This window comes from Pempheris klunzingeri, chromosome 23 (assembly GCF_042242105.1).
Source record: "Pempheris klunzingeri isolate RE-2024b chromosome 23, fPemKlu1.hap1, whole genome shotgun sequence".
NCBI lineage: Eukaryota > Metazoa > Chordata > Actinopteri > Acropomatiformes > Pempheridae > Pempheris > Pempheris klunzingeri.
Genome location: NC_092034.1, coordinates 6104267 through 6131037, shown reverse-complemented (window position 1 = coordinate 6131037; position 26771 = coordinate 6104267). Strand labels below are relative to the sequence as shown.

The following is a 26771-nucleotide window of genomic DNA, read 5'->3' as shown; positions in this document are numbered from 1 at the left end:
CTCTCCAGTGGCAGGCTGTCATATCCAGGACCCACAGGTGTCAGGGTGGCTACTGGATCCTGCAAATCCCTCCTCGTCGTACCAGGACCTTCTCAATAAACACTGGAAAACGCCCTGTGCAGCACCTGCCCTGGGTACCAAGAGGGTCAGTTGAAATGTGAATTTGTGCATCCATGTAAGAAAACTCCCTTGTGATGTCAGGATCACCCACAGAGCAAATCATTGGAGCTGGTCGGGTGGACACTGGGGCATAATTCAGGTCATTTGGTTGAAACTTCACCTCAATATCCCAGTTGAAACAGTTTTTACAAGAATTTACATTTAGAAATCTGACCCTGAGGATTTAAGTACCTGTTCTGTGGTATCTAGACTGTCTATTCTTCCTTGAACAAATGAAGTAAATCCACACTATCTTCCTTTGGAAAGCTAGCTGAGTATGTTATTCCTCACTACTCTCTTTCTCTCTATTCATCTGCCATGCTGTCTCAGGTTTCTCAGGTCATCTCAGGTCTCTGTTCGCTCTACTGGCTCCACATGGAGCTATGCTTTAAACTACAGGTTAAGTGATGCATGTGCTCATACACACCCATATCTGTATATACAGTATAGATACAATACATTACCTGACTGACTATATGTGTGTAGAGCCAGGGGCTGTGGGGGCTGTACTCAGACATGGAGCTGAACATGATCTCTGTTCTGGCAGGTGAGGCTGCATCAGAAGCATACAGTATTGGCTGGTGTTTGGTTAATTTTTGGAGTTTGTTTAGGTTATGACTAGGAGACAATATTACATCACTAAAAAAGTATTCTAACCTGGACCATATTTTACATGTTTTGGTGTGTGAATCACTGATAAGTACACATTTTTTGGAATAGGTCCTGTAGATTGTCTCAGCTGGCAGCTGCATCCATGAAAGTAAATTCAGTGAAAGTGCTTGTTTTTGCCACTGACAGGCTCAGATCGTTATTCAAAATGTCTGAATACACTATGGAAAGGATTCCTACCTTTTTGTTAAAGAGTAAGTCCTTTTTTGTCTAACCAGAAACAGTGTGAGATTGATTTCCTCAAAGCCACCAGACCTGTGTGACTTTTGTGTCTTAAATGGTTAGTTTGGATCTGAACTATCCCTTTAAAACACCAAAGTCACACAAGAACATAAACAAGCTAATCAACTGAGGTTCTGCTTGGTAAAATTACTGTTTTTGTGAATTAAGTATTGGTTAAATTGCAGCCATTGCAGCCTGTTTTGCAGATGCCGGCTGAGGCGATCTACTGGACCAATTCCAAAACTTTTTGTATCTTCCAATCATTTAGACATCAAAATATGTAAAAAAAAAAAAAAACTAGGGCCTAGGTTTAAAAATACCAGAGTTACCCTTCAACATTTATATCAGCTATCTACAGTCATAATAATCCTCTATTCGTAGTTAACAGATTTACCATATCAGGTCCTGTGGATCAGTCAATACTTGTGTTGTTTCAGCCATGGAGAGCCATCACATCCATGTGGACAAAGAAGCTCTTAAGAGAACTTCAGACCTGCTGGGGGTAAGACATCGAATGTTATGGCTAGTGTATTTTAAAGTTTCCCCACTAGTGTTATTCATAAATAGAGCAGAGCAATTTTTTTTCATCTGGCTACTGGCACAGTGGGCAAACTTATCTCTTACAGCCAGGAGTTATCAACGCTCGCCTCATGGCTAGTTTTCATTTCCCCCCAGGACACAATAATGAAATAGTCACGGTGTACACACACAAATTCTGCTCAGTGTCTTTAAAGATAACCCGGGAAGTAATTTAATTTACTTCTATTTCACTGCCTTGTCTTAAGTAAATGCTGCGGCTGCACAGAACTTAAGAAGTCCAAACAAACGTGTTATTCCAATTCATGTTTATGGTGACAGGAATCTTTAGCTAAAAGTGGGTCAATATAGCTAGCATTCATAACAGCATTATGTGCAAACCAGTATACAGCAGCTTTTTTTGAATATCTGTGTGCTTTCCTTTTCTACACTAAGAAAGTAGATAGAGATAGTAATGTATGGACAGACATCGTATGGATATAATCCTGGACTGTCATGTTTGAACAGTCTGGGTATATGGCAGCCTGGATGCTGACCAGAATCCTAAAAGGCAGCTATAAAACAAGAATGTTTATTCTAATCTATGTGTTTATGGCAAACAAACTTAATGAAAATGCTTCATTGGACACTTAATGCTGGCCAGGCTGTGTACAGCTATGATGTTGGGGATCTGCTCTGATTTGTGCAGCATCGCTCTTAGCTGATTGCATTTTTCGACTGTGGCTGCTGAACCACAGTGCAGTCGACAGCTGCTGTATTAATACAAATGGCAGCAAAGCAGTGGGAGGATATGAGAAACAGAAAAAAGAAAGGAGGAAAAAAAATGGAAATAGAAATTCTCCTTTTCTTCTTCTGGGTAGGATTAGTGATGTGGTGGGTGGACATCCTCCGGGGACCTGTCCTGTTTACATGCAGATAAAAACCAATTCTGAAGACTACACTTGAAAGTGATCACAGACATACAGATGTTATGGACACATGCATGTTCAGGAATAAACACATGTTCCTCATCACTTTCGCAGGCAGTCACAGGGGCAAACACACACTCTCAAACCCACTTACAACTCTTGCAGGCGCCAGCAGGGGTGTTGTTTTGGAGAGAGTTTCTTTTGGTATCTTGCCGTGTTACTATAAATAGGATGGAGAGTCTGTCTTTTTCCTTCAAGAAGCTGTGCTGCAGGAAGGAACATCACTGTCTGCCTCTGCCAACATGCACACATATACCAAAGTTTTTCCACAATGCCATGGAGTTATAGCTGTCTTTGCTTGTGTTGTTGTAATATGTACCTGTGTGTGCAGCCACGCATGTCCCCACTATGTCATGTTGGATTTCTTTTTATCTGAGCTGTCAAGTTCACCTGTCTGAACACCAAACAGAGGATCCCTTCTGTCAGCCTGCATCTTACAGACATGCTCACATGCTCTTTTGTCTTTTCAGCCAGCGCTATTAAAATTCAGTAGGACAAACGTTCTGTCTGTGTTTCTCAGACATCACTGTTCAGATCAGATTAGACATCCTTCCGTAAACATCTATCACATCAGGATCAAATTGGAAAGTCCGTATTTTAAAGCAATGCAATAATTATTGCCCAACAATATTAGATTCCTGCCATAGCCGCTCTGTGTGTGTGTTTGTGTGCCAGACACAATACTAAGGGGCGAGCATCCAATATTGATGAGGCAGTCTGGAGCCTGCTCTGGGCTAAGAGCAAGAGAAAGAAAAGTACATATTTTGGAATTTTGGTACATGTCTGCCAGCTCCTACTTTTTCCTGTTTTCTTTCCCTGTCTTTTTATATCTGTCTCTTCTCTCTCCACCTTCCTCTCCATCGCTCTTTCTGCCATTGTCGCTTCCCCCGCCTCCTCCCATCATGCTGTCAAGTTCTGTCTGTCTAACAGTCTCACTCGTCTGACTGATGTCTGTTCATTTTAAAAGCAATTTTCTATCACGGTCCAGCCACAGTGCATCCCCTGCTTCCTCACCTCCTGCCCTCTCTGCCCCTTTCCTGCCATCCTTTCCTCATCTTCTCAATTTAACCTCTCGTTCTTTTTCCCATCCACCCACTCAATAATTTGCATCACATTTCAACTTTTTTTAAAAACTATTTAACTCTCTAATCTGTCACTCGTTTCCACTTTCTGTTGCATTCTGCCTTCTGTCTCTCATTTCACTGCTCCACCTCTTCCTCTCCCCTCCCTTTTGTTTTCCTGTTCTTGTGTCTGTTTCTCTCCCCCTGTTCTCCTCTTCGCCTGTCAAGTTGTTAAGAAGTGATTTCTACTTCAGTCAGACTTGTAATGAGCTGCTGCCGTGTGGGTGTCACCCCAGTTCTAAAAAACAAAAATGTTCCTGTTTAGGCTGAATATTGTATGAGCATGACTGTCTGCTCTTCTTCTCCCTCTTTTACTTTTCATCATGATTTTTCTCTCTGACACTTATTCTCTTGGACTTCCTCTTCATGTGTGTTTGCCACTTGCTCCAACCTGTCACCCTCTTACATCACACTTTTTTTTACTGTCCTTGCTTCCCTCCTTCTTCCCATCCTGAGTGCCCCTTTATTCCCCTCTCTCTTTTCTTTTTATCCTCTGTCGTAGCCTCTCTTTTCTCTTTGCCTTTCTTTTGATCATGTATTTCCTCTCCCACCTTTTGCCATCTTGTGTCTTTTCACTTCCTCTCGCTTTGGCTTGCTGGGGCTATCTTGCTCTCTGTGTCGACCATTCTGAGAAGCTAAATCCATTCTGTATTTCACTGGATTATCACAGCAGTCATTAAACCCTGTCTGGCACTCTTTGTCTTTAGGACTTAGAGTGTGTGAGAGAAAGCGTGTATGTGCTTCTGTAGTTGATTGTATCTGTGTGTTGAATATACTGTGCATATGGATTTGTTTATTCATAATTTAAGCGTGTTTGCGAGTGACAGTGTTAGCTAATGCTGTTTGTCGTGAGTTTGTCTGTGTGTGATCCTAATGCGCTTGCTGTGTGACTGATGTGTGCATTACACAGATTAACAGAGTGCTTTGCCTGTGGCCATTGAAAGGAAGGAGAAACGAGGTTCGGTCTTACACACATTAACAGTTCTGTCCTCAAATAACCTCCACTCTTTACTGCAGAGTTCATAGCAAGGTCTGAAAAATGTTGGATAATTTATTTATCTTGAAACGTTTTTGGTAAACTAACAGGCACCATGCTACTGCAATGAGGTGTCATATCGTATTGGTATAAATACACTGATATCTCCAAATATTTTAATTGGCTTTATATCCACTGACTCATCTACTGGCTTATTTGGCAAAAGTCTGACATAGATATATTTCTATATTTTATATCTGTGTATACTTGTCCCTAGATAAATAGTAGCTGGTATTAAAGAAAACCATTATAGAATTCTTTTGACATTAAGAGGTTCAGACAAAGAAAACAATGTTTCTTTATTTTCAAGTAATTATGTAAAAGGTCACAATTATCAGCAATTAAAACATTTTGTTGTTCAAACCCCTTGAGCACATGTACGCTGACTTACAGTAAGGATAAATCACTACCTAGTATGCACTCACGGCAATGAATTGATTGTGTACAACACATATTTCTTTGATTTATTGGTCAGTTGTCGTTAATTCTGCCCTCCGTATTTGTTGTAAACTGCTTGTAACTGAAGGATGTTTACTGTCTGAAATAGTAAGTTCAGTAGTGGTAAGTTGGCTAAAAGAAACCTTGAAAAATTGTGAATATTACATGATCAAAGTTTGACCTTGATCCTCTTTCTGTCTCTCTCTTTTACTCTGACTCTCTGTGTTGTCAGAATAAGATGAAGCAGTTGGAGCAGGAGGCCCACCGAGCAGCGGGACAAATCTTCCTGGTCAACAGCAACGCTCAACTACGAACAGTGTGTGCATCCGGCTTATATGAGCATTCATCTGTAATTCTGTGTTTTCCTCTGGCTCTCTAGTAAGGGTTAGGGCTAGTGTGAAAATCCCTGAATGTTTCAAAATGAGTGAAATTTCTGATGTTTACCTTTCGAGTTTGTGTGTGTGAATATGTATCTGCTGTATGCATGCACACGTGTTTGTATATTGTATTTATGTTTCAATGTTATGGATTTGTGGACATTGTGAATTCGCAATGTTTGTAGGTTCTGTTTGAGAAACTGTGCCTTCATGAGCGCTGCGAGAACAAGAAACTCCCCAAGACCATCAACAAACAACAGCAGTCAACATCAGAAGCTGCAGTACGATGCACACAGACACACAAACACACACATATATGTCAATTTGATCCTCAAATCTTATTTAATCCAAGTAAACCAGCCCAGTCTTATTTGAAGTCTCACTATGAGCACTGGCACATTCATACAGATGAATCCAGAGGCACACACACGAATACGCAAACACACATTCACACTTAGTTCATATTCTGGTGCATAATTGCTTCTCACTATTTGATAAACCGTCGCCAAGTACAGTAAGTGCATACAAATCAATAGGTAGACAAGCACGTTACCAACTTATTCTGTAGATGCAGTTTAAACTGAACAACACAAAAGAACGACTAGACGTGACATACAGTGAAAAAGACAGTTTGCTGTGAACAAAAATTGCAGTTACAGGAATGTGTTAGCAATTTGTTCTCATCCTTTCTCTCATCTGTCTTGTTTGTTTTGCAGTTGTTGCAGCTTCAGGACCTGCACCCTCTACCAAAGGTCATTCTCGAGTACAGACAGGTCCGTAGTGTTTCAGCTGCTTTATATTCACGTGCCAAACGTTGTCCAGCAAAGGGTTTGCTAAAGTCTAAGGCAGGAGAGTAGCTTGCCATCAAAATAGTATGTAAAGAATTAGACTTACATAGTCAATATATGTTATAATCAATCTGTTTAGGAGGAGCAGCATTTGGCTTTTCAGGGATGAATAAAGTATATGGATAAAGTATGCAATAGTAGAGCACCTCATCTCAGTTTAATCTTTCTCTTTCAGGTTCACAAAATCAAATCCACTTTTGTTGATGGGATTCTCTCATGCATGCAGAGCAAGGTGAGGCAGTTATAAAGCAAACTGTCAATGGAATACCTCAAATATGAACTCATTCACAGTACACACGTTCATCAAAAAAGAGATCTTACAAACAGGATCTTCCACTACTGTGCAACCCCCCTTTTTTTTCTCACTCTGAGATGTGGATTTTTCTAGACTTTTCTCCTGGAGCAGCTAAACCAAAAAAATGAAACCAAAGGTTGAGAGAATGCTGCTGGGCATAGTGACTCATACAGACTGCACAGCTTTTGTTTTTCTTTACTCACAGTTTGGTTCTGCACAAGTGCACTAGAGCTGTACTTTTATGCAACTCGACAAATCAAATCTTATTCCTCTTAATCGTCAAAGGTGCAGCAGTTGTAAATGCAAACATTATTACACTGCTGTTCTCAGTACAGCAATCAAAAACCACAGGGTGATGCTGCAGGCTATTCATACTTGTTTAGCACAGGTACATACTGCAGCCTCTAAAGGTGTGATTACACTACCCCATCCAGAGAGTACTCACAGGCCTGGACGCTTCTACTAATGGTGAAACATCTCATCTGAGCTGGTCTCTTTAGGCTGTTCTGCAACTGCTGTACTGAATTGGCAGAGATTTAGCACGGTGTCTGACTGTCCCTCCACATGGGTTTCATTCGTCTCTGCATGGAAGCAGCAGCTTGTGTTTCTCAATCTGTGCTTACTCAACTCTGCAAATGAGTCTGTCTGGCTGTCTTTAAAGCTGTTTGGCTTCTGATGGTGGTGATTCATTTGGTGGTCTTTTGGACAGAGCGGGCAACAAGCCTAGCTGGTGCTGTTGATGAAAACAATTACAAGTTTCTCCTCATTTGACGTCAACGTGTGGTGGAATTTTTGGTGATTTCATATAATTATTAACTAGAAAAGACTTGGAAAAAGGCAATATTTAATGGTTAACATGCCAAATAAATGTTGTCCAATATCACAATGTGTATCAAACTCTCAGTTCTGCATTTGTATATTTGAGTATTTGAATGTGTTATTGCCAAGTGTCATAAGTGAATAGCATTACTAGGCAAGCCAGCACACCAGATTGTCATTAAAGTATAATTGGGTGTTTACAACTCAAACTCAGCTCAAGAAATCTTTTGCCTTAAGTCAGTTCATCTTCTTTTACCAGCAGGGAACCAGCTACTGCTTAACATAGTTTCCTCCTTTGTCAGGTTAGTAAGCTTAGCTGCAACCAGATGTGGGGGTTGCATCATTTAACAGCAGGTCTGAGCACTGCAGTAGTGTCGTTGCATGTCTTGGTTATTGCACCAACTCAACTGGCACTATAGTCTATAAACAGCTTGTTCAGACTGGGCATCAGGCAGTCGTATGGCTCTGTTGATGCATGTCGGCCCAAAAGCAGAATCATAGTGATGATGGCAATGAGGATCGCAGCTGTTGTTTTCGAGCTGAATTGGACAGAATTCATCTATATGGAAACATTACAAATCACATAACTGATACATGTGTATTATGTAATGGAAGTAGTGGCAAGATTGTTAATGTTTATGTCGGTTTCCCTCATTATCTGACACTTTTTGTGTTTCTGTCTTTCTCAACAACACATCAGAACTACATTTCCTCTACATGGCACCAGACAAGCGCGGTGACGGGAAGGATAACAGCCAAGCATCCAGTAAGTATGACCTTCCTGCCATCCCTACACATCTCCCTCTGTCTTCATGCCTTTGTCTGTGTTTCTTTGATCTTCAGTGTAGTTATCAGTGCTCTAAGTAGCTGCTGTCGGCTCGGGCTGCAGTGTTCAGTTCAGTCACTGGAGCTATCCGTGGTGCTGAAGCGCAGGCTGAACGGAAAGTGGAAGCTGTTTGTGCTGCTGCAGGCCTCGACTCATGAACCTGTGCATGCTTACAATACTGTTAAGTTTGTTTGTTTGTGTGCTCATTTAATATCTGCATGATAATAATACTAATAATCAGTGCTGCAAAAAACCCTTTGGTTGGCACTTTGGTTGGAGTGTATTGAGGTACACAGTTGTTTACCACACACACATATCCTCAGCTTGTTAGTGTGTAAGATCATAACAGAGTAGAGGGAGACTGCGTGGGTTTCCAGCGCTGTATATGAAACAGCAGGTCCTTTATATAATCTTCAACAATATCAATATCAACATTATCTTTTTGTCTTATTTTTTCTCCACTTTCTTTCCTTATAATCCCTGTTCTTTGTCCACCTTTCTTTCTTTCTTTCTTTCTTTCTAACTTTGTATCTCTCTTATCAAAGAGATCCTTTGATGATGCTGACAGCACAGTAATTACAAAACACACACACACGTAATACTGGGTTCTCGCTTAGAAATATAGATGCTGAGATTTTGGTGTGTTATGTAACAACAAGCTGGGGTTTCTTTGGGATGTCGAGGGGAGGTGGGGGTGAGCAGTGTGTGTGTGTGTGTGTGTGTGTGCTGGCTGGTGTAGCTATCGTTGTGAGGACATTTCGGCTGGTCCCCACTACTTCAAAGGACAGTTTGAAAGTTAAGACTGAAAACCAGCTCAGAGTCAGAATAGTGAGTGTATGGGAGAAAGCTACCAAGTTTTGTTTTTTGCCACTGATAAGTGTTTTTATATGCTTGTGGGCTTTTATGTGTAAAAGCAATCAGCTGAATTTCCTCCCTGAAGTAAAACGTAGAGATCAGCCTAGAGAGTCTACTACAAGACCTGGCACTACGATCATACATTTTATTAATAATAATAACTTTTTAGAATTATAATTTGTATATACTGCATATAATATGCAGCCCAAAGTGCTTAACAAAATAAGATCAGATGAAAATAAACAATAATTCATAAACCTAATAACAGCAATAGCAAGCTCATAATGACTAAAGTGAAACTCATCACATTTTCAATCACAGAATAAAGTAAAGCCTGCAGCACTATGAGTGTAGCTCACAGCTTTTTCATATGTATGATACCAGTTTTTTAAGATTTAAATTGGAAATCTGTTTGCATAAAGAATAACTAAATAAGTCAATTCATGAAGTTATCACCAAGAATAAAAGGTTTTTGGAAGTAGAACACGCACACACAGTAGTCTCTGAACCAACACAACATGTTGAAGAATACATTTGTCAAAAAACAGAAAAACAAATATTTTGTCTCTCTTCTACTTGTCAGCTCGGTTATCACCTTCTTTGTCTCTCTCCCTCCCTCCCTCTCGTCCTCTCAGTATGGGACGGTCGATAGCTCATTTCGACATTACACAGCTGTCAGGGTCCAGTGGTTCTGTCACTGAGTGCTGCTCTGACTCACACACTCACACTCACACACATCTATATATCTATATATATGTGTGTGTGTGTGTGTGTGTGTGTGTGTGTGTATGTATGTGTGTATATATATATATATAGCTTTTCTAATCTCACTTATGCTGCTACTGAATGATATATGTGACTGTTGGGCACCTAAGATTTAGCACAGCTCTCTTCCCTTTGCTCTAATACAGTCCTGGGATTTGGAGTATCCCATTAGGTGTGTGGATGCGTGTATCTGGCTGTTTGTGTGTAGCTGTGCTGATGTGAGTTTACCAGTTTCGTCTTTGATGCATATATTGTGCTGTGATTGTAATTTGTTCCAGTGCAAGTGATAAATAACAAAGACTCGTTAGGAAGGAGGAGTAGAACCATAATCATGCACATATGCCTCAGACATATAGTTACCACAACACTCTTGGCTTGTCTCTAGGCGGGGACTTTCGCTGCATGTTGCCGTCAACTCTCTCTTCCCATTCGCCATGAAGTTAGTTACCTCTGAACAAAGGCCCGATTCTAATCCAGTCCCTACACCCTCCCACTCCGTGATGGAGCGTAACTCTGTGGGGAGTTCACACTCCCGGCTGTGGAGGTTGTCTTAAATAATGGGGAGGGTATAAATATACTGGCAAGCTTTGGGATGCCCTCACCTTTCTGCAATGAAAAATTTTGTCAGCAAAGTGCTCAATCAACATCTTTTGGCTGCAGCGACATGTGTTGCGATCCATCACGTGCTGGAGGACGCAAGGACGAGATCTGCTAGAATGCAGGCAGCATTTCAGAGTTCATTTATGCACCTATGCACCTACCTGTTGTTATTCTGATGTCCTTTCTTCCTCTTTAACATTATCAACTCTATTTTAAGATGTTGTGTAGGCTTACATTCATAGTTTTATTTTCATTAACTGTTATCTGTTTTTTTCTATGTTTACTATGTTAATCATGTGAAATGACTTGATCATGGCTACAGCAAAGGGATAACTAATAATTTGGCTACCTATTACTTCTGCTTTGAAAATACCCACACGGAACTCACATTTGAAAGTATGTGGTGTTTTCTCAAAGGATACAAAAGTGGTGCTGCACTCAAGAGGAGTGCGGTTCGTAAGCGTGCATCGATGCAGACTAAGTGTTGGAGGGCTTTATAACCCACTCCAGATTGAATGATGTTATGGCGTGATGCCATCTAAATGACACCTCTTGTTCATATCTACCGCGTCTCCATTGGAGAATAAACCAGTTGCTTCTCTCATGTTCAAAATGAGTGTATTCAGTTGTTGTTTTACTTGCACAATTGCTTCGTCTGTACTGTAATGACAGAGAAACAGCAACAAACAAGTAGTACAGACATAGATTGACAAAAAATTAATTGGGAACTATTTTGATAGTAACTGCTTTTCAATGTTTAATATCGTTGTAAATTGAATATTTCAGTTGATTCAATCAAGGCATCTGTCCTGTCCTGTTTTTCACTGTTTTTAAACATTTTACAGATCAAGACAATAATTTGCAGATTACTCAATATTCTAATAATCTTTAGATCCAACCCATAAGATATTCAATCAATAATGTAATATAATGTAGTTTTTATTCTTTGCATGAAACTGGTGAAAATAAAATATACTCAAATAATAGATATATCTGGATCTGTAGATTTCTCCAAGTCCAAGCAAAGACTCAGAGTAAGCATCATTTCCTACACCACCATTACTAAGCATCAGTAAGGGATCCACTAGTTTGGCAGCAATTCCAGGGAGAGAATTTTTAAAAACTAGAAATAATGAATAAAATGATGGGAGGAAGACGTGAGACATATTTCTTAAAATCTTTTGTGACAGAGCATGGAGGGAATCTCTGCTGCCTGATTGGTTTGATTGAGGAGATCATTTCACCATTTAAGAGCCTGAAGGGAGAAGAGTAAACTCCCTCTCTTTTTTCTTATAGTTATTCCAGCATATAAATGATGTTCACTGATAATTATTCTCATCATAATGTGAAGTGGAATGTGCCGCTAGTTAATTGCAGGCTCACTCAGTGATCACTAACATGTCACATCCCACTGCTTTGAAGGGGAAAAAGCTGCAGTTTGGGGTTGACAGGAGGGGGAAAAAAAGGGAGCTGTTCTGCCCCTCACCACTCTGCACAGTTACACACACACACACACACACACACACACACACACACACACACACACATTCAAATGAGGAGTGTTGCAGAGGGCTTTGGCTTTCATCTGTTGTGGGTTCAAATGAGGTGAAGCCAGACCGCAGTAACAAAGGGGTGTCTGAATTAAAGCAGGACAGCTATAAACTGGTGCTCAGTTTAAAGCGCTGCAAGACGTGAGCCTCCCTGCAGAGGGAAGTGGGGCTTTTCTGGTCTGCCTCATCTGTTTTTATCTGCTGAAAGCAAAAATATGTGCAGACTGCGAGCCCCAGCTTCTCCCTCTTCATCTACAGCGTTTCTATCTCTGGGTCTGTATTTATTCTCTCGTTCTCCTGATCTCAGTCTATTTTCTTCTCTCTGCTCTTGTGCTTTTAACGTGCTATTTTTCTTTCTCAATTCTAATCAACACCCATCTCCTCTTTCTCCTCCTCTGTCTTCCACATTCTCCCGTTCTCCACGTGATCCTTTATTTCTGTCCATCCTTTTCCTGTTTTCTACACATACTCATGTCCTCAGATCAACATTGTTATTAGTGTATTGAAATCAAACAGGACAGATAAGGCTGAACTTGCTCTTGTCTTTCCACTCTCCTCTGCCTTCACCGAAGAGCTGAGACAACATTCAGATTGCCTGGTCCTTGATGCAGTACTCCACCCTTTACCATTTGTCTGTCTCTCTTTCCCTCTGCACCGTTCAGCTTGTGCCTTGAGAATCCTTTTATGGTCTTCAAAGATTTATGCACAGATTTATGCCACCCACAAGTGCATCAAGTTAACTCATGCAAATATACAGTAAACAGGTGGAAACACGCTGTTCTGCCGTCATTTTTCAGGTTTATGTCAAAGTGGTGTCTCGAGAAAGGTCCTTGTGCGACTGAAATACTTTTTAAAATAAATCAATGCAGAGGTGATAAGTATGTGCATGAATTGGACTTTTGATGTCAAAGTGGTGTCAGAGGCTGAAGTGCTATGGTTATGACCTCCTAAACTGTGACTTTTCTGTCAATTTTTTTTTTCCACTTCTCTCCATAATACACACTTTTTGTGTGCTTCCTCCCACAGTAAGGCTCCAAATCTCTATCATTTAACTTCAGGATTTTACTCTTATCATGATTTACTTCTTACTTACTCATATGGTACAATTTTTACCTGTTCTGTGTGATGGTCGTGCAGCCATGTCTGTTTCCAAACTGCCAACTGACTTGTCCAGCTGTCTAATGTTCATTTGAGGCTGCACTGCATTTAGTAATTTAATGTTACACTCATAGAAAGTTGTCCCAAGGCTGATCTAAGCCCTTCACTGAAGTGTGTTTGTGTGTGTGTCATGTTCTCTGCGGACTCACTGGCAGTTTTGAACACCCCCAGACCAGCACAAATACTTGCACGTACAATTGCGTGCACTTATTTTATGTACCGACATGTGAGACAGAGAAGGAGGGTAGAGAAGGAGAGTATCTAAGTAAGTGTTATGAGACATGATGAGGAATTCTTTATTTCTAAATATACCAAGCATTAAACCTGCTGACTGGAAATGCAGAGACCTTCCTCATGTTGTTCTCTCCCTCTCTCTCTCTCTCTCTCTCTCTCTCTCTCTCTATCTCTATGAGTGTGTTTATCTCGCTAACCAATCAAAAGATTAAAAAGAAAAAAAATTACTGAAGCTGCTCCTAGCTCATGAGCTATAATTACCAAAATCTTTTATGTAGAAAGTATTTCATCAGCCTATAGACGCAAATTTAAGTCACTTCGTACACGTAAGTATAAGAATATAATAGTCATGAAAACTATTTGACTGCAGCACGTAATCACTCATAGATTGAAGTCTTTCTTTTTTATTTTTCAGAAGTTATTTATATTTCATGTTTTTTCCATTTGGTTTGAATGCTCTTCCAAAATATTTTGACAGTAACCTGGATTTATAATGATGCTAACATATGCGTAAAATCACACACGGCTGTATCTAGCTGGCTACATTAAATTGCCATGAACTGCGCTGCCAGAGTCCCTTATCTGCCCCAGGATATCAACCGATCAGCCAGGGCCACTGTTAGATAAACTGGCTTTTTTCAACACAGCTACCAGGAGCTATCTCAAGAGTTCAGAGGGAACGCAACTGATGGCAGGGAGCTGCTCCCACCCCGGGTCTTAGTGCGCTCTAGTCATCACCTTACTCCAACTCTGGGTTTTACGGTCATGTGTCGATGGCGCTCTCTCTCCCTCTCTCTCCGTCTTCATGCTGAGCAGATGGATTTTAGCGCGTGTGTTTGTTTGTGGTTTCAGTGTGAATTGAGATAATTCAGTAGTGTGTGTGTGTGTGCATAAAGACATGCATGTGTGTTTGCATGTGCGTATTTGTTCGGTGATGAGTCATTAAATTGGTGCAGTGTGATTAAATTACCCCACACCAGCAAAGTGATTCAGCCGTCCCCATCTGTTTAACAAGGCAGCACTCCTCTGAGACTCTCGCTCTGTCTCTCTGTGGGCCAGATTTATGCTCATGAAAGCACAAGAAGATTTACAGTGCACGTTTTATTGAATTTGCGCTCACAATCTGTGTGTAATTAGTGCCAGATGCACTTCTGTAACAGTGGGAACAATAGAATTGGTCACTCCAAAGTTGATAAAACGTATAGAAAAACTGTACCAGTAAGGCATACCTGTGCAACATGTTTGGATCCAAAGTACCATCATGAAGATAGCCACGGAAACATGAAATGAAGCCCTTCATGCTTGAAACTGATGAACCGAATAATTCAATTGTACGATGGATGTAATCTTTCATAATTTTAAAAAGAAATTTCCATAATTTGTCTCCATCAAGAGGAATGTCATTGAGTTCACACAGCTTCAGTGTCTTGTTCAAGCTCATTAGCAGAGTAGGTGTTTGCCCGCACAGGGCAGGAACCATTTGAATGACTGTCTAAACACTCAGCATGCCACCCAGCTGCCAAAAGGTAGACGGAGGTAGAGAGCTGTCACGTAGCTGGCATTACACCCCACAGGAAGCATAGTGATTAGATAATGGATCAGTGTGGCGAAATGTTCACTCTGGTGTGAAAATATGGATCTGGATCTGAAAATCCTCCGGAACTAACTTTCTGGTCCACTAACACAGGCGGTCTGAACGTTCAGAATCAATAAACGTGTTCCCAAGGAGAGCGATAAAATCAACAGACTTTGCAATGAAAAGCCAAAATCAGCATGACAGGCATACTGTCCAAATGCACATTTAATATACAGTAATGAATACAGCTGGACCAGCGAGAGCTGCTCAGTATGACTCATTTCAGCACAGTGGCATAATCCTGCCCTTTCACAATACATGCTTTAAGTCATTGTTCAGCTATCTGCATCTTACCTGCAAGTGAAGTAGTCTTAACCAAGCCTGCATGAATATTTCAACCAAGGCTAAAGCATGCTAACAGGTGCTCAGGCAGCAAGTGTCATTGTCAGGCTGTTGTGGGGTCCGTACAGGCTCACTGGAGGACCAGTACGGGCCAATTGTGGGTTCATTATCATTCCGCCGTGAGCCCACATTAGAACACAATGGAGGCATTAAAGAATACAAACACTGGGGTGTTATGGAGAATATGGAATGATGCTCATCACGGTGTCGGCGGTAGAAGCATGGAAAACAATCACCTCTGCATGATTAAGTAGCCCATTCAGAGTCAATGATCCCAGGATAAGAAAACACAGGCGTGTGTGTGTGTGTGTGCGTTTGGCAGTCGATGGCTCAGGCTTATTTTGAGGTAATACGTCCATGTGTGTGTTTTGTGTTTGACATCCTAAGAATATTTATGTGGTGTGTTTAGTGTGTGTGTGTGCGTGTGTGTGTGTATGTGTGTGTGTGCCCAACAGAGGGTAATACACAAGTATCTGTGTCAACTCTGTATATTTCACACGCATTGATGTAATTAGGGGAGGAACAACAACATCAGCTGCATTTTAATGGAGCTCGTCCTTTGCCAGTGCTCATGTGTATCTGTTTGTGACCGTCTGTGTGTGTGTGTGTGTGTGTGTGTGTGTGTGTGTGTGTGTGTTTTAATAGCCTGTGTGACTGCTTGCTTGCTGTCTTTGTTTGATACCTCTGCGTACCTGTGGTGTTTATGCTCAGGTGTTTTTATGTTTGCAAGAATGTAGTTTGAGTTTCAGATATTTAGAGGACAGAATAAATGAATGAATGTGTGCATTTGTGTGTTGTACTCGTTTGGCTCTATGTCTGACTCACACAGTGCCCGCTAATGAACTGAATCTCCGTTCCTCTCGACACAGTAAGGGGGATAATGACTTTGACCTCACACAGTGCAGGGGTATAAGACAGACAGTATGCATGTGCTGCTTCTGTTTTTACATACTGCGTTTATATGCTGTGCACATATAGTTCATACGTGCTGTAATCACTTGTCTTAACTGACATGCATCACCTTATGTGGCAGTGCAGGAGGGGATGCAGTGATCATTTGTGTCCAGTAGGTGATGCCATCACCTGAAGTGCCCTGGTAATACACACATAGATAATTGAGCAACATTTCATCAATCTTTTGTCAAATTTCTGGTCACTCACTCATTTCTTTGGCACATTACAGAAGATGTAAAGTGCTTGCAGTATCTTAGTGTGTGTAATATTAGATTCAATATTGATTATTATTGTTATTATTATTATGTGTATGTATTTGTTTGAGTGTAATAGGCATTGATCCTCTGCATTGATGTGTGTGTACATGGAGGTTTTTATGTATTTAACCAGTGCTTGAGAGCGTAATTGTGTCTATATACAGTTTGCTGTGTGTGTTTGTGTGTGTGTGTGTGTTCTAAAATGTGTAGTCAGCAGTGAGCAGCGCAAGCTGACCCAGACTATTTCATATTTACAGTTTCTCATTCATCCTCTCTCACTCTCAAACAGCTATGACGCATGTACAATAGTCTACATCTCAGCTCTTTGTCTCTTTGATTCTCTCTCTCTCTGCTCATCATTTTCTCTTTTATCTCACTTTTATCTCTTGATCTCTGCTGTCTATTTTCCCTGGCTTTCCATATCTTTGATTGTCTCTGTCTTTCTCTTTTCTCTTTCTCCCATCTCTCCTTTCATATGCTCACATTTGACTTTTTCTCCAAAAACATCTGGAGGTTTTGATTTGTTTTTTTTTGCATTACAATAATCAACAAAAGCTATTAACAATAGTTAGATTAGCTGGCTGCCAAATTTGTTGTCCGATATCTCTGCTTTGTGTTGAAATCATGTATTCAGAAAAAAAGGTCTGTATTATGATCATTGTGACACAACTTGGACCAGAACGTCCGAGCAGGTCGCCCCGATTTTCTTCTGTGTGTCTCTCCTGTAATGCTCAGTGTGTGTATGAGGTATTGCTGTTGCAACAAATGTGTGAATATGCTGAAGCTAATATTAGTATCTACTATGTTGACAGCCTGTGGGGCTTTGCTGCGCTCCCGTATGCGATGTATGTACGAGCGTTTGAATAATGATTTATGCTGTCGTCACTGCAACACTGCATGATGGGAAAAGCTGAGCATTCAGATCCGACACACTGAATCACCTGTCACAGCCCGGGGCAACACACCCGCACAGCGGACACACATACATTTGTAATTATTTGAACCTTCTCTTATTCACTGTGTCCAAATGCACACAGCAGGTCATGCATCTCCTACTGTTGTACACACACTGCGTGAGTGTGCACTTGCATGTATGACTTGTGCTTGTGATTAGTGCCTGGTCCCTGATGTATTCTGTCCTCTGTCCACACCCTGCCACTGCAGTCCTGTCTATTCATCCTCCTCTCCCTCTCTCTCTCTCTCTCTCTCTCTCTCCCCTCCCTCCCTCCTGTGAATAATGAATGAGTGGTGAAAGAAGAGAGCTGTTTTCTCTCTCGGGATCACACACAACCATGCCTCCTACTGTAGGGTCAAACCAACCACATACATGTTCAGATTCTGACCATGATGGGAAACACTTTTATGTTTGTTTATGTGTGTGTGTGTTTGGATGTCCTTTCCTTTGTCTGCCCCCTTATCCATGTTAACCAGTGTTGTACCTGTATCGTTGTGTGTTCCTGTAGACACACTGATTAATGTGTCTTGCATGTCCTTCACAATAACCCTTAATATCTTCCTTACACACACACACACTCACTCACCTTTAGTTTTGTTTGAGTGTGCATGGATGACTACAGTGGGATTAATGGGGATTAAAATGAGAAATGCAGAACTGCTGAGTCTGAACCAGCTCTTTTTCTTCGCTCCATCAAACAGTGTTTTGTGTGGGTTGGTGCGCCTTATCACTTTTCCTGATTTCTCCTCCTTCAAGCACAAAAAAAACTGCATATGTGTAATTTTGTATGCGTGTGTGTGTGTGTGTGTCAGCAACGTCTTGGATTACTCAGTGGGTCGATGCAGGGTTGGCCAGGTGCCCAGTGAGCATCAGGCTGTTCCTATTTTAGGATGTGTGTCTGAAAACTTGAAAGCTCTGTAGTGTTGGCTGAAGTCTCAGGACATCTTTCTGTTTTTCTTAATCTCAGCCAAGCAAAGCAGCCAATGCCATATGAATACTACAAGGTTTCACAACCTTGTGTAGTTTCACAACACGCAAGGTTTATATATATATATATATATATGGGAATTTCATGAGGTAAAATGAAGACAATAATAGCAGACAGAAATTTGTTTAACTTACCATGTTAAAGTGAGATCACGAGGGAATGCTCCAGCCTTTACTCATTTAAAGATTCTGCTGGTTTGTTGTTCAATAAGCAAGTCTGGGAGGAAAGCAGCATTAACTAGGCAGGAATATACTGTGTAGGTCATGGAAGTGCTTTAAATCATCAGGTAGAATCTGAAAGAACTTATTGAATATTTGATTGGACCAATATTGAAATCTTAGCTGTAAAGGTCCATAAGTTGAAGGTTTGTGGTTTTATTTCTATTAGGGCACCTTAGCAGCAATCTCATAACCCATGATATTCATAACGCACACAAATACACACAACTGAATGTCACCTCCACACCCCCATCCCTTCTTCTTTCCCTTCATTATGGCCTCAGAGGGGCATGCTGGGACTGGCTACAGATATATACAGCTGACCTTTGTAACTTATGTAGGGCTATATTAGTTATTTTGGTTTCACCACAGTGGGGAATAATTTATCTGTACATGACACTATGTTGAAAATAGGAAGACCCACTTCCATAGAGTAATGTGACAGTGTTATAGTACAAGTATCTATAACTAGAAACTGTATGGGGCAGTAGTTACCTTCATCTGGTTAACAAAATGTGTCCTCTCCCAACTAGAACTTCCAGGCCCTGCCAAGACAGCCGGTCCAAATCACCAAGAAGCAGTACATCCAAGGTAAGATGCACACACACTCATTAACACACACACACAGAAACACCCTCCCACACGTTCTACAGAACAAGACAGTGATAAATGTCGAGATGCGTGTGTGTGTGGGTGAGGGAGACATCTCTCAGGGCATACAAAAACTGATGAGCAGGGAGCTTGTAAAGCAGCTTTATGAAGATGATAAAAGTCTGCAGCAGCAAACAAATGGTCACTAAAAAGTGTGAAAAGTGTCTCCTCCATATTTGTGTTTGTTTGCTCTGTATTGTAGCTTTTCATGTGTAGTAATATGGTGTAATAGTAATATTTAAAATGGCACAGCAAGCTGCGCATAGTTATAACATCAGTCTTTATTGACAAAATTAAACATTTTTCTTTTTTTCCAGTTTTACCTTGTCACCTAAACATTTTCAGATGTGAAGATCTGAAAGCCGGATTAAAAGAGATTAAGTGAGACATATAGTGTTTTATAGTAGAACTGGAGGTTGTTCCTTTCACCCCCTGGTATATTCTTACAGTATGTTGGTATGATGAGGATAGAAAAAGATGGTAGACGGTGATTCAAGAAAAGCAAATGTGAGAATGGTCCTTGTGTAGTGTCTACCATGTTGAAACATTTGAGAAATGAACAGCTGTGCTTAATTGATCATGTACGCAACATCCAGTACCAAGCCCATCTTTCACCTGTATCTGTGTTTGATTTAATGTGAAGAGATTTTCTCCAAGACAGCTCGGTAAGAACATTATCCATATGGACACAAGCATCAACATGTCAATCTTCAATTTGATAATTTTCACATCACTCCTTCCCTGCTCTCAACACCTGTCTTCTTTTTTATCTCATCTCCTCTGGAAAAAGTTTTGATTACCTCATCTCGCCCTTGTTCCTCACAGCCATCATTTGATTAAAAACTGCCACACAGACACTTTGGGAAAAATAGCCTGACTCTTCATTTTGTGTGACAGTTGCTTGAGAACAACAATTATAATATGATATGACAGACTTTGGCTAAAATAACATGCTCATTCTTGACCACAGTAAGTTTTATGTTTTCTTTATAGTTAGTGAGCAGTTCAGTCAGGCCCCCTCTGAGAAATGTGTCAACACTGCTCTATCATTCATTTAAATAAAATTTGAAAACTGTACTAATTATATATTAATATATAAATGACATTGTTTCTTAATGCTTATATTGATTTACATTGACAGTGAGGCTTTGTTCGTGGAGGATGACCTGATGAAGACTTTTATTTCGAGTATAATTACTTTTCTAAATAAATAGCTGGATTTAAGATTAGATTTTCATTTTTCCAGGCACCGAACTCTTGATCCATTCATCCATCTATGATGTCATGGGTTTGTGACTGTCACTGCACAGACGCCACTTGACAAATGATCGTCTTCTTGATTAAGAAAGCTCGGTCGAGGTTTTGCGAGGTCATCGCTTATCTGGAGGGCTCCAGTTTAATACTTGTCTGCTCCATGGGTACCAGATTAGCTGGCTGACAGTGTGTGCCCCAAACACACACACACATACAAAAAAAATCTCCATTTGAAAATGAATAAAACATTTAAACAAGTCTATCCATCTGTTGGCAAGGCCAGGCCACACTGACTCTGCTGTCAGTCACAGTCAGTGGTGCCACACACAGCTTTATAACTCTATTTCTGTCCTTTGCTCTCAGTATTTTCTTTCTCACTCTTTCTCTGTTTAAGTGGTTCATAGGTGCTACCATCAGCACCTCTGCTCCTCACTCAGATTCCCAAAGCTCCTTGTCATCAAATCCTCTTCTCTCTCTGTCCCTGCTACATGCCTCACATCATCCTTCCTTACTTTCAGAATCCCACCTTCCCTCTCTCTGTCATCCCCACATCAGTTATCACTCAGTGCCTTGAGGTGAAAGGTGAGGCTGTAATCACGACTGAGCACAACGTCGGAGTTTGTGTGTGCGTGTGTGTGTGTGAGAGAGAGCGAGAGAGCAAGGTGACACTTTCAGTGTCAGCATGTTTGTGTGTGTGCATGTGCTGCTGTAGTGGTATATTCGTCATGCTGATGTGGGATGTTATGGTGACCCATCATTTCTCCTGCACTGAGGTCAGCGCTTCAGACCAGCTCATCATTGAAGGGAGTGAAGTGATAGACTAATAATGATTGGATTCTGATTTGCGTCTAAATGAGGCGGTGCGGCTTCATCGCTTAACTCAGATGTCAGGGTTAGCTCTCTTTATTGCTCCTCTATGTTCTCCGGTCTCTCTATGCTAAGCACACAGGATATTAGAGATTACAATAGAAATGTATTGTGAAGGACAACCGTACTGTATATTACTTGATGAGATTCTCTGCTTACTTATGGAAAGTCAATTAAATTGAAATTCTGCCTTTTAAAAATATATACCTAAAAAATAAATGACAAAAGTAAAATTCCATTAATCATATCATAGAATAATTGATGCTGTTGTCATAGATATGTTGCATATGGATTAGACATGAAACAATGTGCTCTTATTTGAAATTACTTTTTTCTCAAATTTAATTCTGTCAAGGAAAGGTAAATTAATGCATATTAAAAAAAAAAGGAAACTTTGGTTTGCTTTTGCCAAACAAAATATTTGGAATCTATGCTTGCAAACAGGTTTCTATTGTAACATAGTTTGAACATTCATAGTAGCAGTGAGGGATGATTTGCAGAGGTGTTCCTCAGGGGTCTGTGTTTGGTCCCAACAGGAATGGAGGAGGAGGTTGTGACTGTTCATCCTCGGGCAATGTTCATTCCTCAGGAAGGATGGACTTTTCTCGCTGCAGGTAGGACAATAAGTAATGTCAAATCATAATGTTTAGGGCCTTTCATACAGTGCTGTTATAACTAAGGAAGTTTTAATTTGCAAGGTTAAGATTGTCTGTGTATTTCCCTTAGCAGCAATGTTTGATTTGAGAAATTTTGGTAATATATATATATTTTCGCAGAATGTCTATCAAGTACTTTGGGAGTCGGTTGTTTTTAATTTTTATAGAGAATCTTTTTATTCATTGTTTGGCTTACTACTGTTTACTTACTGCTGTTTGACTTGCTGCTTTAGAAACAGAGCTATCCAGTGTACTTAGAACCAATGTACTAACACGTTAAGGTCATACTCACAGACTTCAATTACTGCACGTTTTGACACAAATTATTTCTATTCTTGATTCAGCAGCAGTCAGCTGCTCAGGCTTGTTATTCCTTTCACTGTTGACCCAGCCGATAACGAAACCTAAGGGAGCAGAAATGTTCCTGAAATGAAGTCACAGCAACATTAGCTCTGCTTTTATGGTTCGGCTGTGTGGAAAAAATGTGTGTGCATCTGTTTTGACAGCAGTCAATGTGAAAATATGAAAATTTTTTTTTACTTGATTTGTCTTGTCAAGTTTGTAAACGTTAACTTAAAACCCCCTCTTATGCTGACACAACCTCAGCTGGCATCATAAGGTCACTTCAGGGTGTAGTGCTGGTCCATGCTGTGCAGACTGAGGGGAGAGCTGGAACGCTGTCAGCCTGGGAGAGCTTTGTTGGGGAACGCCGGACGTCTGCTGGCCCTGACAATGTGTCGCGCACTTACATAACCAGACAGATAAGCCAGGGTTAGCATGAGGACAGCAGCAGGATAAGAGCGAAAAACCCACATATACACACAACATGGCACACGCCAGCCCGTGCCAACACAACCACATGCACACACACATGCACTCAGGCCAGGTTGCCATGGAAACAACCCCTCCTAGGGAGCCCTCGCCCAGTCACCCCCTTTATGTCCTACGATGTCCTTCCCAAACTGGAACAACTGCTGTGCATGTGTGTGTTTCAACTACTACCACTTCCAGTGTGCCCAGAAAAAGTTCAACTATGAGGCACGTCAAAAGGTTTTATACATCTATTATGTTACTGTCATTGTGCATGTGTGTGTGTGTGTGCCAGGTATGATGTAGATTTTGTCTTGAGAGTGTGTTGTGTTCAAATCATCGCTTAGTAAATAATTCATGGCTATCAAATCTGTTTAACCAAAGATAGAGCAAATTATTCTTTATAGTACATTTCGTGCATCCTCCCAAACCTAAAGCCCCCTTGTGTGAGCCGGATGTGCGCGTCTTTGTTTATATTTGCAATTGCCAACTCAGTTATTTTCTATTGGGAGATGTCTGCTGGTGTGTGGCTGCTGGAGCTGGAGCTTGTTTGTTTTTCAAGCCCTAGTCCATAATAGAAAAAGATTTGGGAAAATGCACAATCACAGTGCCAGTGGTGGAGTTTTTAAAATAGCAAGGATTTAATTGGAAAGTAATGTATGTTTCTGCTGCACAAAAGTGCTACTTGACAAATATCAGCAAGCACTTTACAAACTCAAATGGTCTGACCACCTAACAGGATGATACAGTTAGCTAAAGAGCACAGGAGCCCAAAATGTTAACAGGAGTTGCACAACATGTTTTTATCATCCACATGCCAAGCTGGAGCAAAAAGTAAATCTGACTCATCTAAGGTACTTCTTCAGTGTCTTGTTGCCACGGAGTCCTTCAAAAATGTCTGCTCTCAGAGAGAAGATGACCTTTACTGAGATGAGATCAGTTTGGTCTGTTCCTTCTTCTAGGCCTCTTAGGTTTTATATATAAAGTATAGGGTACTTATGGCATTAATTTCCCCCATTAGACTTTCACTTTCGCAATCCAGTTCAGCTTATATCCCTAGATCGCCTTGGTCTGTATGCTGGTCGATTTATTCTTCATGGAAGCCTCTTGAGATCCACCTCAACCCACAGGAGCCATTTCATATTTCAACTTGCAGGTTTTAGTTGAGCTCTAACAGTTTTATCCTTAACCTTCATACTCCATGCTGTACTGCAAAGCATCACTGAGGGCTGTTCAGGGTACCGTGGGCGGTGGCATTAAAGATGTATGAGGCATGCTTTAGTCCCCTCAATATCTTAGTATGCTGACCAAAGAACTACAGGAGCTAGTACTGACTTATGTATTGCTTTTATTACCTGGAGTCTCTGGTAGTACATGACCCTGTTCTGTATGTTCATGCTGTCTAGCAAATGTCAATATATTTAACTAATTAAAGTAGGTCTTGTTAAAGAAATCAAATTCAGATCGCAAGTGAGAAGAAACCTGTAGTGAATATTCAGTTGATTAATATTTGATATATGTATTAATCTGATTCTCAGCTGTATAGTTTCATGTTAAGGTTATAAATGGCACATAACTGAGCCAGTTTTAAGGGTTAATTCATAGAGAAGCTTACTGCAGGTCAGAGTTATTCCTGTATGGATCAATACAAGGATTCTTGATTGTGACGTTTTTTTTTTTTTTTTTGAAAGGGAAGCCTTGAAGAACACACACACATTAACTACCACACACACAATTTCTCAGTATCTTCCTTCCTATTTCTGTCATACACATACACATGGAGGACAACTCTCTCACACACACTCACACAGATCCTGGTCAGCAATATGTTCCTGAAGCTGCCGGCCACGCTTGGAGGAAATGTGATCTGACTCATAAAACATTGATGGAAGGATATCTTTAGAAACTCCCTTCCTCACCTCATCACAACCAAAACCCAGACATCTCTTTTCCTCCATTGCTCACCTCCCCCCTCCACCCTGCTTTGCTCCTCTTCATCCATTCCACTGGAGTCTCTCCCTCTCCCCGTCCCTTTTATCTTTTTCTTCTGCAATCTACGGCTGACCTGGGTTAAACGGTAAATGTTCATTTTAATGTGCACTTGTGAACTGAACAGTGAACTAGGCTGAATGATACGACCTGAAATCTGTATCAAGGTAAATAAGATAAGTTAATAAAAATCAGATTTAGCGCCATCATTATAAATGCAACAATACTCATTATTAATGCATCAGCACTTGATATTTCTGTCTCACAATCCCATGCTCCCATCCTTCATAATTCTTTCTCTTCCCACATTAGCAGAAACCTATTACAGCTGGTTGCTTCATCCAGACTGAGAGAAAATCCCCCCTTCCATTTTCAGTCCTTTTTTCCCTGCGTTTGCTCGGGTTTAATTTGATTTTGAAGCAGCCGAGCAGAGGAAGAGATGTGTCTGGGTGAAATGGCAGTAATGGAATGTACTGCAGTTGCTTTGTGGGTGCAGAAGTGTGTTTGTGTTTCAGTGTGTGTGTGTGTGTGTGTGTGTGTGAGACTACGTCTTAAGAGATGTTTCAGTTTAGATCTGCCAAGATGACTCGATAGCTGTAGAACTGTCAGTACAGGACATGTTGCCGTAACACACCGTCACCTGCCACAAAGACGTGTGTGTCTCTCTCTCTCTATGTGTCTGTCCATATCTCTGTTTACACAGTTCTCAGTTGGGATGCATCTGTAAACTTATCATAGCGCTCAGTTAGAGTTTCTGATTGCCTACTTTAAAGATGTTTTCCTGTGTGTCTTAATGCATTTCATTTGTTGCCCCTGGTTATCTCTCTGCTTATGTAAGTGCCTTGGGCACATTTCTCAGATGATTTGGTCTCAGCTGCCTTTTTACACAAGGTGTTTGTGTGTCTTTCCTGCAACTTAACAGCCCTGAAACTAACTGTCCTGCAATTACCCTTCCTGTCCTCCAGATTCTCCTCTATTTTTTAATTCTTTAACAAAAGATGCAACCACTTTGGCGTAGAAAACATTAGATAAAATGGTTGTTTTTACTATTCTACTATTCATCTTCTAAAAATGATTTAAAAGAATTGATTCCCCAGAACCATGTTAATATATGTGTACTATTTGTGTACTTGTAACTATGCATTAATAGTTACAGTACCTAAACAGTCATAATCCTATGTTGTTGAAGCATACACTAAATGACCTGCTGTGTTGTGAGATACAGGGATTCAAAGTTAAATGAAGAAAAAAGTTCCATCACCTTTTAGTGAACTATTCCTCGAGGCTTAGCCAGTAGGTGCTAGATTTACATTCACACAATCCTCACGTCACTGCGAATAGTCACATCAAGGTTTAATAACAACATTTACATGCTTCCAAGTTACGTGACTTGTCCTTAATAACCCTGCTTTACATGGATTTAGGTGATAGCTGCATTAGCTTACTGTGAGGCGGATATAGCGAATTAGATCCAAATCATGGCAGTTTCAATATTAAAATAAAAAGTCTGAACATTTTGTTACATTACACCGTAGCAGAAACGGAAGACCCTGTTGCAAGACTTATTATAGAGAATTAAGTGGAGAATGTGCAGTAATGGAATTGCAAGGCTATTTTATCATGTCAAAGAAACACAGGATCAGCTTCTGTTTTAGGCCTTTTTGACACCTGCATACATTCGTGTTTTAAAACCCTGGATTTAATCAGTTTAGACACG

The 26771-nt window shown here is 40.6% G+C and overlaps 1 protein-coding gene across 1 annotated transcript in view; it reads left to right on the top strand.

The window, feature by feature from the left end:
* poln (polymerase (DNA directed) nu) overlaps window positions 1-26771 on the top strand; it is a 48747-nt gene that overhangs the window by 6108 nt on the left and 15868 nt on the right. The window contains exons 5-15 of the mRNA XM_070855209.1: window positions 9-145; window positions 490-558; window positions 646-706; window positions 1488-1552; window positions 5383-5466; window positions 5713-5808; window positions 6244-6300; window positions 6551-6607; window positions 8190-8255; window positions 19361-19418; window positions 22136-22213. Coding sequence (XP_070711310.1) covers window positions 9-145; window positions 490-558; window positions 646-706; window positions 1488-1552; window positions 5383-5466; window positions 5713-5808; window positions 6244-6300; window positions 6551-6607; window positions 8190-8255; window positions 19361-19418; window positions 22136-22213 — 828 coding nt within the window. The remainder of the gene's footprint in view (window positions 1-8; window positions 146-489; window positions 559-645; window positions 707-1487; window positions 1553-5382; window positions 5467-5712; window positions 5809-6243; window positions 6301-6550; window positions 6608-8189; window positions 8256-19360; window positions 19419-22135; window positions 22214-26771) is intronic.